We start from the raw sequence: 16,612 nt of genomic DNA, 5'->3' as shown, positions 1-16,612 counted from the left end.
TTCCAACAGCCTGTCCATCAGTCACCGCCCACACGGCGTCTCAAACAGACACACCAATCACTCAAAGCTCCAACTTAGCACTAGTCTCAAGCCACAGACCGAGAATTGAGTCCACTACACTCACTTCTCCCAACTAACAATTACTAACTCCTTCTATATCTCAACTACACAAGCCTTCAGAAGCAGCATCGATGTGAGGATGTAGTTTCTTTCATTGTCTAAGAAATAACAGAAATGAAACGCCTTTCTTTGAATTACAAAGACTTTTATTCAGACATACGCCAGATCAATCCAAACCAAGTTTTTTCCAAGTCATCTTATTCTACAAAAACATTTTGTACATATAAAAAATAAAAATACAAGAAGAAAGATGTGACAGAGCTGCTTTCACAAAGGAAAGAGCAACAAGTCTCCTGTGACAGCAAGGATCGTATTTCATGGTTTCCATCAATCCAATGATTGATCCAGTGATCTCCCTTTGTTACAGATCTTTTAAAACTGTTAGTTGGGGGACTTCTAGTAGGAAATGGGAGACAAGCTAATAAAATAGCGATGGTAGGGTCTCTGGAGATCCAGAATAACCACAGTGTAACCTGAGTCTATGATTAAACCTTTTCTCTGTGTTATTGTAGGTTTTGGTGATGCCGTCTCACATGGGGTAGTTGAGCACCACGTCCTGTTTGGCCAGCTCCAACAACATGGGATCGTCGAAGAACTTGCTGATGCTCACATCCTCGCTCAGACCCTGAAGAACAAACACAGGAGATCAGTTATGTAACAAATTCACCAACTCACCACCTTTGAATTATATGGTTCCATCTCGCTCTCTCACACACTCACGCTCTCTCACTCAATCTCGCTCTCTCACTCACTCTCACCCACTTACTCACTGTCGCTTGCTCTCTCTCTATCGCGCACACACACACACACACACACTCTCTCCATCTCGCTCTCTCTCTCACTCACTTGCCCTCTTTCTCCATCCCACACACTCTCGCCCTGTCTCTCGCTCGCTTGGAATTTAAATAACAAAAAGGAATATAGGCTACCAGTCACAATATTTATATATGAAATATTGAGTTAATTGTTGGAGTTATGGCGGAGGGGTAGAACCTTATTTATGTTGATTAGTAACAGTTTTCTATATGTTTACTGTTCTTTTTAATTGTTACTGTTTTGTTTTTTTACTTGCTCAAAATAAATAAATAAAAATAAAGAGAAAAAAAAGGGTTGTCACTGTCCACTCATATTTATCAACATGAATTAGAATATGACTGTATGAAAATAATGTTTGTTTTCATGAACAACCGAATGTTGCGTTGCTTAAAATGTTGCGGCCGCAAGGAATTGTGGGACAGTATTATCTCCTTTCCTTTCGTAAAGGACGGTCCAGTGCATCCTATGCTAAAGGAGATAAAAAAGGAAGCACTGAAGCACCTTTCCTTAGCATTTAGAGAATACGACCAGCTCTTATCATGGCTGCTACTTAAGATACCTCCAGGTCATTTAGTTAGGAACCTTCCTAAGCAAAAAATACTTTTCTACTGCAGCCTTTGACTTTGGAGGTAGAACCTTTGTTTTCTAAAAACACCTCACGTTATGTTAATAAGTTGTCACAGAATAAAAATGTGAATAAATACATTTTGACAAAAGTCAGATCGAACCTTATATTTCCAAGGTGACGGACTGTGAAGTGATAAACAGGCAGACAAAAGACTCACCTTGCGCCTTCGGGTCTTGATCATGAACTCTCTGGCCAGGTGGGGGGCAGGTTGAGGCTCAAGAGGCCTGATCACAATACTCTTGTCTAAAGGATCACCGGGGACGATCTGAAAGGAAATATGAAATGTAGTTAACCCAGAGAGAAGGAGCGAATGGCAGCTAAATCTCAGAAAAGTACGTCCAATCTGAGAAACGTTGGACAACATGAAACACACATCGAATTTTGAGTTTTAACAAACTGAGTGGACACTTCTAACGGTGGCTCTGACCTTTCACTACATATCTGATTCAGTTGCGCGTCTGTCCCATTGTTACTGAGTCAGGAGTGCGTCCATCAACATGATGGAAAAAGCAACGTGCTGTCACTGCTTCAGTTTGTGACCAACGCAGCAGCAATGCAACGTTAGCAGGTTGAGTTAGAAGAAGCTTTCACCGGCTTTTAAAATAATTCAATAAACCCATTATCTTAAGGAGCTCATAGGTGATACATTTCCCCTAAATGCAAAGAGAGAAGGAATGCTAAATCTTGAAAATGGCGGGTAGGGAGGACTAAATGAGATGTTCCCAGCCTTGGGGAAAGATTAAACGGGAGGAAAAGGGAAAAAGTAATCAATGGAGTGGCTGAAGCCCAATCAACAGATGGATGAGAGCTGCTAACAACCGTAACTCAACACTGTGCTGTTTGCATGCCAATACTGGCAGTACATAATCAAACTAATGAGGAAGGAAACACATAGCCTATGAGTGTAATGGGGCAAACAACACAGTTCAGGGACTCCCATGTTATTCTTATTTTCTATGGCAGTTTAATCGATATGTGCCGACAGGAATAATGTCTGTCGAAGCCCAGAGCAAAGGAGAAGATTCAGGCTACATCCACACTAATACGTTTTCGTTTTAAAACCTCCTGCACATGCAGGCAGTAGTAGCATTATAAAATGCAGAATTTAACTACTGGCGGTCGAGGCTGAGGTTGTTTGTTTTCGAAGAAAAGGTTCACGTGATCGGGCGTGACGAATCAGAGAAGAACACATCATGACTGATTTGACCCAATCAAGAAGCAAACGTGGGAGTCTGCGTCGTCGTTTTCAAAGGTCTCCGTTTCTGTCCGTTCAGACAAAGCCATAAACGTAGCAAAAGTTATGCGTTTTAAAACGAAAACGTATAAGTGTGGATGTAGGCTCAGAGTGTTGATTGCATCAGGTTCAAACTGTAGCTGCCCTTTAGAAAAGTAATTTGGGGAGGTGATTGGCAGTGGACCCGAGGGGTGTCTTGTGGGGGAAAAAGGTATTTTCTGTTCAGGACTGACAACCTCGGAATAAGTGTATGGAAATAAATCATCATGCTGAACTGCACGATGACAGGAAGTCAAAATACAACTGTCTATTCTAGCTGACTTTAACGAAACATTTCAGGAATAATCCCAGGGGAAATCTGTTTTATGTCGCCGGGTTCACACTGGAAGCGGAAGCGCTGCGCGAGCAGAGGCCTGGCTGTTCACACCAGAATCGCATTTCTCCGCAACAGTCAACAAGCGATTCTGCTCCTCTGCTGTTTCGTATAGAGCTATCGGTCTCGGTCTGCTTGTGTGTGTTTGTGTCTGCTCGTCGCGCTCGCTCTCAGTTTTGACACAATTTACAAATATGTGGATTATGTATTTTAAAAACCACGATCACAAACAGCAGTGACACTTTGCTATTTCTGATTAAATTTGATTGGGGGGAGGGAATTGAAACTCTGGGAGAACAGTAGGCAGGGAAGTCAAAAGCGTGCGTGGGATGCAAATTTGATCATTTATCAGAATCAGATCATTTATATTGTTTATGGTAGATTCTCAGAGTGCGGAAAAAATAGACCAGACGCCTAAACTATCGCTGAAGATCGCAAATCAGCCAGGGAGCTCCGTGGTGCGTCCTTCGTGAACAGCCCAATAGGTTTACACGGGCACCGAAAGGACGCGGGCAGCACTTCTCCAAAAATTGCAGCGCTTTCTCTTCCAGTGTGAATCCTGCATTAGTAACTGCTTTGCTTACAAAGCAAATTGTGTGTCATGATTTGTACTTAAAAATATCCCATGACAACCACAATGACAAACAGTAGATGATAAATGTAATATACTGCTCAGCCCTAACAACATTACTATAAAACATGTGGTAATACAAGCTGTGGTTCTGCATAGTCAACTGGTTTTCATTAATTCTGCATGTTCCCAAAGGATCACTCTATAATAAATCTTTTCCAGTGTTTGGACAAGCATGTAAATAAATAATTCATGTCTACTCTCTTGTCTAACACTTGAATTTTCACCCTGAGGGGATAAAACATTAAATATTTGCACCGAGGAAAACCTTGTTTTTCCTTCCAGATGACTGACTTTGCTGTAAAGTATTAATCCTCCCTAAGTGGAGTTAATTTTCACTGACACAGCTCTGCAGAGTGCAGACACAAACGCATGTCAGACATGGCACACAGAGACAGCTACATTAGACTTAAAACTTAATGACTCAACACTCCACATCAAAAGCAATTTAGCCAGAGTGGCAGACATGTGCACAAGGCGGGTCACTCTGGTGTACGAGCTGCCACAGTGTTTTGGACGTTGATGCATGTGAGTAAGGAAACGTGCGACAGTATTTGTGCATGTTAGCATGTGTACGAGTGACAGAAGGATACCAAATTTAAAGATGCACTGCCACCTCAAAAGGTACTTAAGTTATTTTGAAGCTAACACAAGGCTTCAGCGGCCAGTTAGTTAAACCAAGTCACTATTATTCTTTTAAGTTGCGGTCTTTGTAGTACCAATTTCCCTCATTTTGTTTCCCAGGACAGTGTGTCCTTGCTGAGCTGCATTGCAGCGATAGTAAAACAAAATAAGAATTTGCACTAAAAAGATAAAAAGGGGGGGTTATAATCTAAGAGGTAATTTAATCTGAAAGAACATTCTGTTCGTACCACTGGGGAAAGCATGTTTCGATCAATGTGGGGTGAATTTAAGCAAAATACAAACAAATCAATTTAATAAAATGTAAAACAAAATAAATAAAAGTGTTTTTGAGGTACGATGGGGATGTACAGGGATGTTATTGCTTTGGTTGTGTGGTTTTATTTTATTTATTTAGGATACTTTAATATGTTATTTTCCACATTCCAATGTCTTATCTTTTTAAATATACTTACATTATTGTGTTATTATATTATCATGATATCAGTGGCATAAAATGGTCTTAAAATGACAATAATATAATTTATCGCAATTATCTCTGGGACAACATACCGTCCAACAAAATGAGTTATTGTGACAGGCCTAATGGCAAACGACTGGAGAATAAGCATCACCAAGTGTTCATCTTGATGAGCCCAACTTCTAATATTTGCATTGATTCTGTTCATCTGGAAGGAAACATCTGGCTAATGTAAGAAAGAAAGCTGTTTGTTTACCTGCCAGTGGTGGAACACAGACAGGGCAAAGGCCTGTCCCTGTGTATGTGTGCGGAGGTCTGTCTCAAAGCCGAAGGAGTCGATGGCCGGGATGAACGCCTTAATGGTGTAGAGAGGAGACCCTGGAATAGGTGCATCCTGGGTGACATGACCCCTGTTGGATGACAAACGCACAACCACATTTTTAAAAACTAAAGTTCTTGTATTTTAATATCAGGGAATATTGTCAATGCATTACATTTCTGCTGGGTTGATATTAGTTTTCAGGATAAAGAGAGTATACCAACCTTCTTCGAGCCAGCACTGTGTAGACAGCAGATACACAATCAGCTGGAGCCTGAACCTCCACAAAGTAATAGGGCTCCATCAACCTCGGAGTGGCCTGTGACACAAGGGCAACCACACATTAGAGGGAGGACACAAGCCTGGATAAACTGTATGGCCAACCCATGTACAGCTGGCCCATGAATTCATCATAAGAGCAGGGAAAGAGCCAAAGACGCCAAATTGTGAGAGAGGAATGGTATCGCATTACAATTAAAAAGAACCCACGTCAGCAATATCCGAACCGTAATCATGGTAATGGAACATTAAAGAAAGTGAAGCTGAAAATGAAGTCTGGAGGAGCTAATGGCAGATGAGGAGAAGAAAAGGCTTAGAGAGGATGATCTCACCATGAGGAAAGCGGAGTACACCACTCTCCTGGCTGTAGGGATGACCTGGCCTCCTCCTCTGTGGAGAGGCTCCTGAGCAATGACTGCGTCAAGGATCTTAAACTTGACATTCCTGATGGCTGAGGGCAGCAGAAACACTGAGTTATGGTGACATAAAACTGACGACGAAAGGCACATTTTCCCTGTGCACAACACATAATGCTTGACATTCTGGTGAAGAGGAAATTCCAGCACCAACGGCAGTACAAAAAAACACATTTTTATTTTTATAATCAAAACGAGTCAGGGGTAAAAAGAATGACGAGAGAACTTACGCTCATCACAGAGAGGCCCCTCCCTGGTGCCCCACTGGAAGCCCTGAACGATGCTGTCTTTGACCGAGCCGAGCAGCGCCTTGTCCACCTACACGGGAAAAGAAAAAAGACATCAAGATCAGATCGGATCAGATCAGAAGAAAAAAAGGGAGCACATATAACTTTTAGAGATGCCCCGATCACATTTTTTTTATCGTCAATGAGCCATATCGGCCGATGACGTTTTTGTTGTTTGTTGTCATCATTTTGTTTTGTTATTGCAGCATATAGCATCATAATATACGTTAGCTGTTAGCTCCGGTGCTGCCATCGTAAGTGTAGCATTATCAGGGATTGGTAACCAGAAAGCATTAAAGCTGATCTCCCGATTGTATATTTTATTTAATATCGGCCAATAACAAAATCGGCAGTAAAACTTTATTTCACACTATGATGGTTAAATGACAAACCGCTGGGGGATCTGTGCACTATCGTTCGTTACACCAGTGCGATTAACAGATGTAACTAAATGTATAGTGTAGATAATGATGTGTAAATAAATGCAGTTATTTTGCCTAAAGTTTAAAAATACTGATGTACACTTTCTCGTCGTTTAGGAATGGATTTTTTTATTTTATGGCAACCTCAAATGTTTTATGATTGGTGCTCACATGGTTTGACCGGGCAACGATGGCCTAGTTTGGTGTTTATATAATATCAATTAGAAATAATATAATTACTATCATCTGAGTTCTAGATTCAAAGAAGTGTCTGATTTTAGATTAGAAATTATAACACAGATTAGTCAAATTTATTAGCATCGATTTCAATTAGAAATTACTCGTTTCAGGTAATTATCAAGCAAAACTGCCAAACATTTGCTGGATCCAGTTTCTCATGTGTGGATTTGTTGCTTCTTCTGTTTGTAAATTGAATATTTGGTGGTTTTGAAGTGTTGATCTGATAAAACAGGTAATTTGTTGAGGACACATTGAACTCCGGGATGTTGTAATAAATTAAAAACATAATCCAAAATGACAATGATTGTTAGTCATAGCTCTATGTGGCCCTAAATAGTTGGAGCGCAAATGAACCAATATTCAAATAGGACACTTTAGAGTAAACCTTTCTCCAGACAAAGAGCCCTATTCAGCCGTGATTCAGCTGCCTGGCTGGTACAAAACTCACCTCAGAGGGCAGTGTGTCATCTACGAGGATGTTTGGTCCCGTGGTGTCTGGTCCGAAGGCCCAGATGGACCTGGCAGCCAGCAGATCCCAGTCGTACTTTGTCTGGAAAAACTCTCCCAGCTTCTTCCTGCCATGGGGAAACAGAACAGCCTCTGGTTGAAAGGAGGTCTGCACATTGTGTCAGCGGGAACATTAAGGAGATTGGTTGATCGGGGGGCCGAGGGGTTAATGGAAGAGGATGAGTAGAGTGAAGGTTCGGTTTAATGGTGTGTGAAGTATGTCACTTCTTTGGCGCGGCTACTCCACGCTGGCACCGCTGGGTCCAGATGGTCTAACAGATGAGCCGAGGACCATCAGGAAGCCTCTCTCGAGCAGAACACACTCACTCAGGCATGCTCGTCATGTCACAGGGACGGGAAAATTCATGCATGCTTTTAGTGCATGATTAAATTACTGAGAGTGATCTGATCAATATACGGAGGAGGGTTTTTTTTAGCACACACTTGTCATAATGTGAAGAAGGCTGTCGTTTGCTTTGCTTAAATATTCAATCACAGAAAAGCTCTACTGTACATCTATCAATTGAAATAGTTAATCCTGATTATCGCACATTTTGTATCTGTTCAAAATGTACCTTAAAAGGAGATTTGCAGGTATTTAATACTCTTATCAACATGGGAGTGGGCAAATATGCTTACTTTATGCCAATGTATGTAAATATTTATTATTGAAAATCAATTAACACAATGACAAATATAGTCCAGAAACCCTCACAGGTACTGCATTTAGCATTAACAATATGCTCAAATCATAACATGGCAAACTGCAGCCCAACAGTTAACAACAGCTGTCAGTGTGTCAGTGTGCTGACTTGACTATGACTTGCCCCAAACTGCATGTGATTATCATAAAGTGGCATGTCTGTTAAGGGGAGACTCGTGGGTACCCATAGAACCCATTTTCACCCCTTTGAAAATCACCATGAAAGTTTTTCCTCGCCAAAATTTAACACAAGTTCGGAGCGTTATTTAGCCTCCTTCCCGACAAGCTAGTATGACATGGTTGGTACCAATGGATTCGTTGGGTTTTTCTAGTTTCATATGATGCCAGTATCTTCACTCTATCTTTAAAACTGTTTTAAAAGCATTAAAACCTCCGAATGATTGATTGCGTTAATGCATTTTAAAAATTAGTGGCGTTAAAAAAAATGTACGTTATGAACATTGCTTTTATATTTAGCATTTCTTACACTCAGTTTCTAGTGCCCCCTTTTCAAACTGACATGGTGAAGCAGAAATACACGATTACTGTCAGTACTGACAGGTTTCAAAACTTAAAACTAAAGAAAATTAGACCTAAATTAAATAAAAGAATACATGAAAAAAGACACACCAGACTAATTTAAAGCACTGTTATCAAATAGCAACACATGGTGGTCACCTCCACATCCAACTTAAAAATTAAAGATGATGGTATGCACATCTTGGTCCATGCATGATAAATTGTAAAAAATTGGGTAACACACCTATGGATTTAGGAATATTACCCACAAATCCAATAACTGCTCTTTTTAAATGACTATTTCAGCCTTGGGCATTTCTATATCTCTCTACCTTCTTCAATGACAGCATTTAATTAAAGAATCTCACATGCCGGCTCATTTATCCCTGCTAACCGAGGGAATAATGAAAACGAATGGTCAGCCAGAATGGCTCCGATATATGGAGAAATGAATACGGCTACTACCATATCAGACTGAAATGGGGGAAATCTACAGACACGTCTAACGTGAAAGGCACATTATATCATTTTAATAATTAAGAGATCACAAGATCAAAACGTGGGAGTGTGATGGTGATATCTTCTACATCTTACCTGTTCCACGTGATCTGCACCACTTCGTTCTCGATGTCCTCAGCCAGCCCTTTCTCCAAGGGCTCCGCAATCATGGTAATCTTATTCCTGTCAATCACATCACGCAGCTGTCAATCACTCATTCTGGGTCGGGGAGACTGGGTCGGCCAAAGGGAAGGACTAACTGACAGTGACTCCAAACTGTGCACAAAATGAACTCCCCAACAACAAATACAACATCTAACAGTCTTAATAACAGCTCGTATCAGAAATGAGAAACTTTAAGATCAGTGAGTGTTGAGTTATATTAATAATCTAGCAGAGTAGACTTTCTTGTAATTGCACTCGTTTCATTGTATGTGTGGAAAAGATCTAAAAATATGATGTTTGTAACACACTTTTTGTTCGGCGTTTCAGCGAAGCACTTGAGTGATGATGTCTCCACAACCGTTTCACAGAAAGTCACAACAGGGTCGGCAACCTGTGGACGAAGATGAGCACAGTTACACAAAGAAACCAAAGGCTCCACTTCCTGTGTTGTACCTTCAAGTTACGGCTGTTATCTGTAAGCAGTGAGAAGAATTACTTTAATGTCGATCTCAGAGTACATCTTCCGCAGGTCATGCATGACACAGTCCAGGTAGAGCTCTCCGGTCCCCAAGATGACATGCTCTCCAGACTCCTCCACCTGAAAGACAAATGGTCAATTAAGCAAATTAGTAGCTACACAATTACTGGTGAGATCAGTTTTTACTTTTCATATTTGTCCTTCCTTCAGAATCAATATTTGTATTTTTTTCTTCTTCCAGAAAATCATTATAGGGTGCTACTGAGCAGGCTAGCTTAGTAGACACGTATATGGGTACTTTTGTAAAAGTAGCTTTTTCTATGAGTTTTGGCCTTTCATCCAAACCCAAACTCACTGAAAACAGTTTTTGAAGACGTTCAGAAACTCGGTTTTCAGTGTTGACATGTAGACAGGGAAAATAAAGTTTTTGGCTTGTAACATCAAAGTGTCTGCTGTTTGGGCTTGGCCATTTGAAGCGCATGCCCGTTCGGAACGGGCCAATAGCGCGACCCCCGGAAGTGCTACTTGCAGCGTTCTTGAGATCGGCTGTGAAGCAAAGAAGAGTTTGGTTGTAATATTAGTAAATCCAGCTGCAAAAGTGAACTGCAGTCAATTGGCCACAGCCTGTAGAGGCCCGCTGCAACATGCTTGTTGCCTGAAGCCCCACCCCCACTGTTGCACAGAGTGCCATCGCTCATTTCTTCAAAATGTATTAATATTGAATGTGTCGCATGTCCAAATTGCACCAACTTCAAGCCTGCACATCCTTGGGTCCCCTCCCGCCAAGTGTGAAGTAGATCGGACTAATAGTTTGAGATATACGAAGGACATATCCAAAGACAGACAGAGATTCTTTGCTTTATAGTTAGATTGAAAGCCTGTTTACTTGACCCACTACTGTACTTGTGTGGTGACATACCTTTGTGGTGAGAGACGGATAGCTCTTGTTGACCTTCCTCAGTCCGTCCAACATTTTGGGGAGCTCTGATGGGTTGACGGGCTCCACTGCAATCTTTATGACTGATGCTGTGTTGAACTTCAGCGGCCTGAAAATCTGAGCCTGTCAGAGAAGTAAAAAATGTCACTATGCTGTTTCTCACAAGGTGTTTTTGAAGATCTCGGAGGTATTTCTGTCTCAAATCTCACCTCTTCGTTTCCTCTGGGCTCTGTGATTGTGGCCGTCTTGACGATCGGCTGGTCACAACCTTCGATGAGAACCCAGTTGCCAGCAGGAACTCGGTTCACTTCAATTTGGTATCTAAAAATGTGGATGCACAGTAAGATTTAATTCAAACAATCATTGATTTCTGGCTTTACAAACTTATACACTTTTCCCACCAGAATTAGCATGAATATGCTGTTTTTTAAATGCAAGCAAATATACAAAAAATTTGCCGATAGACTTTTTTTCTTGGTACATCACGTTCAATGTCACGTTTGCACTGGACGGCACCCAAAGCAGGGTTAATAAACAGTGACTACCGCAGTCATTTGTCCCCCGAATGAACACCAATTGTAACCTTTCCCACTAAAGACATAAGCCAGATGTAGATGAAGGGGCTTAAGGAAACCAAACGCCTGCAGCGTACCTGGCAACTGAAATCCAGAGACGGCCCACGGTGCAGACCTGGGAGTCCTCCTCATCTTCCAGGGTGTAGTTCTCTCCTAAAACCTTAACAGGCTGACCCGCCTGAATGGTTCCACTCAGCACACGGCCAAATGCATGGAACTGAACCCCGTCCTCTGTGCTGTACATCTTAGTGGTGTGGCACATCAGAGGACCCTGAGGGCGAGAGGCATGAGGTGAGCAGGAAAGAGGGATAAGAGAGATGAAAAACAATAGGGCTGGAAAGTCTTACTACACTGAAGGTAACATTTCTTCCTAAAGAAATATACCAGGGCTTACGCAAAAGGCAGTAAGACTTTTAATGGAACTTGGAAAACTGTGATCAATGTCCGGCAGTGTCTTAAACTGGCTTATTTAACAGCTCGTTCATTTAAAGCCAATTAAAACAGCCTGTTGGCTTGATCTGTAAGAGCAGCTGGACTGACACTACGACTAGAAACAGATCGCAGCAATTTGTAGTTAACTGGCGTCTCTGCTTCTCACCAGCCAATAAACAGCTCTGCTTCCATTATACTCACATCAGGGTCGCACTCTACCATGGACTCCCCAAGGTCTGAGTCCAGACCTCCAGCGTATGTGTGCTCGATCTTGTTCCTGGCACCCTCCTGTGGTGAGGGGATGTGATGTACACACATGTCCACAAAGCCTGCAGGCAAGAAGTTCATGCATGACTTTACATTGATTTAACATATTTACCAAAGCATGACCATTTATCTTTAGAAATTAAAATCAGGAGCAGATACATTGAGTAAAGCAGCAAGACAAATAAAGTGACTATGAGAGTCTTTGCAGTATTGTTATTAGCACTTTATTCATACAGTTCTTATAAAAACTAGGGGTGGGAAAAAAAAAAAATACAGGATAGTATCTCGATATTTTGCATGGCAATATTGCATTGATACACGGGCAGCAAGTATAGAATTTTTATTATTAGGGCTGTCAAAGTTAACGCAATAATAACACATTAACACAAATTTGTATTAACGCCACAAATTTCTTTAACGCATTAACTGAACTTGAAATTTTTAGGTTGTAGTGGGCTCAGTTTTAAAGCTAGAGCGAAGATACTGACATCATAAGAAACCAGAAAACCAAAAGAATCTATTGGTACCAACCATGTAATAATAGCTTGTCGAGAAGGAGGTTAAATAACGCTCCAAACTTATGCTAATTTTGGCAAGGAAAAACTGGCATGGCCATTTTAAAAGGGGTCCCTTGACCTCTGACCTCAAAATATGTGAATGAAAACTGTGTCTGATTAGATAAAACAGATGTTGACAAACTGCATAATTTGCAGTTGAAAAAAGTAATATATCGCAATATATCCTATCACTATACTCAGCATTTCGCAAAAATGTTTAAAATCACAATAAGATCATATTGTGATTTAAGTATTATGATAATATCGTATCGTGGGGCCTCTGGTGATTCCTACTCCTAATAATAAAAACCGTAGTTCTTCATATAAAATAACAATTAAAAAAAAAAAATACCAACACAAACAAAATGAAAAGGATAGATTAAAAACAAATGACGCCATACCAGTGAACTCTCCGAAGAAGCGGTTACAGACCAGCCTCAGCAGGGGTCTGATGTTCAGCTTGAGTTCCTCTTTAGTCAGGTGGATCCCCAGCTCATCCAGGACTCGGGGGAGAGATGTGTCCACATCCCCAACCACCTACACACAAAGAGGATTTGGGTGAGGATTACACACTGAGGTCTGCAACTCAGCCAGAGCCTGACCAGGCCTTGAAAGTATTGAGCTAGCCATGTAGTTACATAACATGTATGTTAGACATGTCCAACCTGTGAGAGGATCTTGTAGAGAGGCTCCAGGACAAATTCCACAAAGCTGCGCTGAGAGTTACTGCTGGGAGCTTTCTTTGTGAACTTGCGACTGAACAAAAAAAGAAGATGGCAGTAAACATAAGAATGTGTTAAAAGAGGAAGATGGCTTTGCATTAAATATTAGCAATCTGTTCAAATCCAAATGAGTTACTCACGTTTTGGGGTTGAAGTAAATGTCTCCCCAAAGCCTCTTGGCAAACTCATTATAGTTGATGTCACCTGCAAACACAAAGAGAGGAGTTAGTTAATACCTCACTAACTGTATTAGGCATGAGATGAGAAAAGGATGTGCCCGTTTATGGGAGCATGTGCTGACAGGTCTTACCATGGGTGTCTGAGTAGATCTTTGCAAAGGAGCCCAGAGTGAAACAGATGCTGTACTGAGAGCTGGCAAAGCACACATTTCCAAGGAGAGGAGACACCACCAAGTTCTCATCTGTGGAGTATGTGCTGAGAAGAGAAATGACCGACCATGAAGTGTCTGATTTTGTCACTTTTTCCCATCAATATGCTGCACGGCAGACACAGAGGACGTTATGGGTTTCAAGTATTACCTGAGCAAACCATTGACCTCATCCACAATGTGGCGAAGTTTATAATAAGCATCTGTGGGAGGCAATTTGAGCTCCCCAATGAGCCGGTCCACTTTGTTGATGCAGATGGTGATGGCCATACGCTCCTGAACGGCATGTTTGATCAGGCGCTCTGTGTTCAGCATCACCTGGGCAGAGAAACACAAAGGTGTCGATTATATGGAAGGTTGAAGAACGTTGACAAATGTGCAGAGAGAGTGCAGGGATGGGAGATCAAGAAAGAAAAAACAAGTGACTCACTCCTTCTGCTGCGTCTATGAAGAGGACGACACCGTCTGAGAGCCGGATGCTGGACGTGACCTCGTCAGAGAAGTTCACGTGACCTTCGAGGGAGAGACAAAGTTTTACATCACTTTCTGCTATGATACACCAAACACAAATATACCTTCAGTAAACATTAGGGATGCACAATATATATATGGCCCAATAAATTATCTGCCGATAATGGAAGATTTATCTGATATATTTTTTCGAAAATGAAATTACAGTCGATAAATTATCGCAGGATCTACACCCTCCGATACAGTAGGTGGCGGTCTGTACCTTGTAAACTTGGTTTGCGACCCGCCAATAAACACAGACAAGAAATAGAAGAACAAGTGCAGCACGCTGACTAGAGAGCCAAGCATGTCGTTGCCGGTGTGGATGTTTTTCACAGTTTTTTTTACGTACTTTGCTACAAAAAGTAAATGGACATTTAAGAGTCAGAACTGTTATTTGTTTTTAGTGATGTCAGTTAGATTTGGTTTGGTCAGAGCTATGAGATATTAAATCATCCATCTTTTCTCACTACATGTTAGCCTTTCTTACCCTCAGGTGTGCATAGAAAACAGGTCATGAACTTGTTCATAAAATACAAGAATGTGAAATGATTGGTTATGTTATCTGCATTGGCCATGAGAAGCAAGTAATTATCAGTATCGGCTAAAAAAAAAATGCATATCGTGCATCCCTAGTAAACAACACATACAGTTGCACACAATACCTGGTGTATCCATGATGTTGAAAAGGTAGGATTTGCCTCTGGAGTCTGGCAGGACCATTGTGACAGGGGTGCTCTTGATACCAACGCCTCTCTATGGAAAAAGCACAGGATAGAAATCACCTCAGCAGCAAGGGAAACATGATTATATCACCTTAAAGCATTTTCTTTAATTTCTGGCGACAAAACTGCAACCTCCCCGTTTTAAAAGACTAAGTCAAGTTGTCAAATTAAACTGTATTATTTTGTGCATCATATTTACATGTTTACAATTCCTTCAACAAAACCACTCACCTCCTGTTCCGTGAAGAGGATGTCTGTGTATCGGAGCTGAAAAAGTCAAACTACACGTTAACTTCTGTATATGACAGCAGAAACTAAGTGTAATAAATCGCAAACGTGTGTTATTGTATGTGTAGATATATTATTCCAGTCAATACTCACATCTACATCATCTCTCTTCCTGATTTCTGGGTGCGTCTGTTCAATCAGGCAGTCCACAAAACAGGTCTGAACAGAATAAACAAATCCATTAGATCCCCATGAGTCACAGATGAGTCCATGTTGTGCAGCCATGTTATTAGCATATGCTCCAAAACATTCCTATCCTCCTAAATTTTTAATCTTAGGAACACGTCCTCTTTGGCAAAATGCCACAGAAGAGCCCTGCAGTGTTTCCCCCAGAATTGTACAGGCATGGCGTGTCGCCAGCGCCAACTGGAACCCTCGCCAGGCCAAATTTCTTTTTTTTTTAATTCCAAAATTAACACCAAACATAATCTCTGGTATTTCCCCAATCCCCAGTCCATGAACAAGGTAAGAGTCTGTGGTGAGTTCACATCTGCAATAACAGCAGGACAGTCGAGTGACTGCTATTCAAATGAAAATAACGTTGTCAGTAGCCTACCGGTGAATACAAAAAGGCTCGGTAGTGACTAACACACTACCGTGCTGCCGGATTTGGTTTTTCTGTGCTTTTAGTGGAGCTAGACCAGAGAATATTCGGTTAATATGCGTTTTATGTGGAGGAAGCACTGCGTTGGACTCCATCTAAAATCTAGCCTTTTAAACGCTACATTGCTCGTCAGCAACCGGACATATGGTAACTTAGGAGGCAATTTGGCCTTGTGTGCTGATTAATTTGGCATGCAGTTAACACGCCAGTCCTAATTTAGTTGTAATGAAGCTCAAGTCCTTGCATTTGCTCCTGGTTCTTCACCACTTTTTGGGAAGAAGGAAATATCATTAGTAACGAGCAAACCAGCTTTAAAAGTAGTTATTTTCTCTTTAAGTAAGTGCTGTGTGGTCGATCTAATTTATGCCCATGTGAAGAGTGGTTCACGTGGATTTCGATTTGGTGTGGTGTAATTGTGTTAGCGCACACCCCCGCTCCCTTTGGCACATCTGCCAGGCCAAAGCAGTCAACCTAGGGGGAAACACTGCCCTGACTAGAAGTACGCAGCTAAAAGATAAACGGAGCCAGAGGCAGCCATAAGGCAGGCTCTAACCTTGCCGTGGTGAAGGTGACCACACAGGGTGACGTTTCGGATTAGCTCAGGACCGTCCATCAGATCGGCAAGGAATCTGCCAAGAGAGAGGAGGGATATCACAGCTTGAAGGACACACAGCAAACACGTGCAAATGGAAGATATGTACTGGGAAAAACACAAGATCTAGTAGAGTGCTGTTGTACCAGTTACGATCTGGATGAACATTTGCATCCTCAGACTTTTTAGGCAAAACTAGAACTACCACCTCGCGGTTGCAGGTTTTCCATCAGTGTATTGCAAATCTGACGGCCCACCGTGCCTAAATTGACTACCGG

General features: G+C 41.5%; 1 protein-coding gene across 1 annotated transcript in view; it reads right to left on the bottom strand.

Moving 5' to 3' along the window:
• Nucleotides 1-244: 244 nt before the first annotated feature.
• eftud2 (elongation factor Tu GTP binding domain containing 2) overlaps nucleotides 245-16,612 on the bottom strand; it is a 20,705-nt gene continuing 4,337 nt past the window's right edge. The window contains exons 5-28 of the mRNA XM_037791533.1: nucleotides 16,296-16,371; nucleotides 15,232-15,297; nucleotides 15,082-15,117; nucleotides 14,791-14,881; nucleotides 14,046-14,128; nucleotides 13,767-13,933; nucleotides 13,538-13,662; nucleotides 13,368-13,431; nucleotides 13,171-13,261; nucleotides 12,907-13,042; nucleotides 11,883-12,010; nucleotides 11,327-11,520; nucleotides 10,884-10,995; nucleotides 10,657-10,797; nucleotides 9,756-9,857; nucleotides 9,568-9,650; nucleotides 9,191-9,277; nucleotides 7,316-7,442; nucleotides 6,149-6,236; nucleotides 5,835-5,953; nucleotides 5,448-5,542; nucleotides 5,161-5,314; nucleotides 1,722-1,829; nucleotides 245-745 (exon numbers count right to left, since the gene is read on the bottom strand). Of these exons, the coding sequence (XP_037647461.1) occupies nucleotides 650-745; nucleotides 1,722-1,829; nucleotides 5,161-5,314; nucleotides 5,448-5,542; nucleotides 5,835-5,953; nucleotides 6,149-6,236; nucleotides 7,316-7,442; nucleotides 9,191-9,277; nucleotides 9,568-9,650; nucleotides 9,756-9,857; nucleotides 10,657-10,797; nucleotides 10,884-10,995; nucleotides 11,327-11,520; nucleotides 11,883-12,010; nucleotides 12,907-13,042; nucleotides 13,171-13,261; nucleotides 13,368-13,431; nucleotides 13,538-13,662; nucleotides 13,767-13,933; nucleotides 14,046-14,128; nucleotides 14,791-14,881; nucleotides 15,082-15,117; nucleotides 15,232-15,297; nucleotides 16,296-16,371 (2,569 nt within the window). The 3' untranslated portion in view covers nucleotides 245-649. The remainder of the gene's footprint in view (nucleotides 746-1,721; nucleotides 1,830-5,160; nucleotides 5,315-5,447; nucleotides 5,543-5,834; nucleotides 5,954-6,148; nucleotides 6,237-7,315; nucleotides 7,443-9,190; nucleotides 9,278-9,567; nucleotides 9,651-9,755; nucleotides 9,858-10,656; nucleotides 10,798-10,883; nucleotides 10,996-11,326; nucleotides 11,521-11,882; nucleotides 12,011-12,906; nucleotides 13,043-13,170; nucleotides 13,262-13,367; nucleotides 13,432-13,537; nucleotides 13,663-13,766; nucleotides 13,934-14,045; nucleotides 14,129-14,790; nucleotides 14,882-15,081; nucleotides 15,118-15,231; nucleotides 15,298-16,295; nucleotides 16,372-16,612) is intronic.

This window comes from Sebastes umbrosus, chromosome 14, assembly GCF_015220745.1.
Source record: "Sebastes umbrosus isolate fSebUmb1 chromosome 14, fSebUmb1.pri, whole genome shotgun sequence".
NCBI classification, from domain to species: domain Eukaryota; kingdom Metazoa; phylum Chordata; class Actinopteri; order Perciformes; family Sebastidae; genus Sebastes; species Sebastes umbrosus.
The sequence above is the reverse complement of the archived record's forward strand: the minus strand, read 5'-3'. Positions and strand labels throughout refer to the sequence as shown.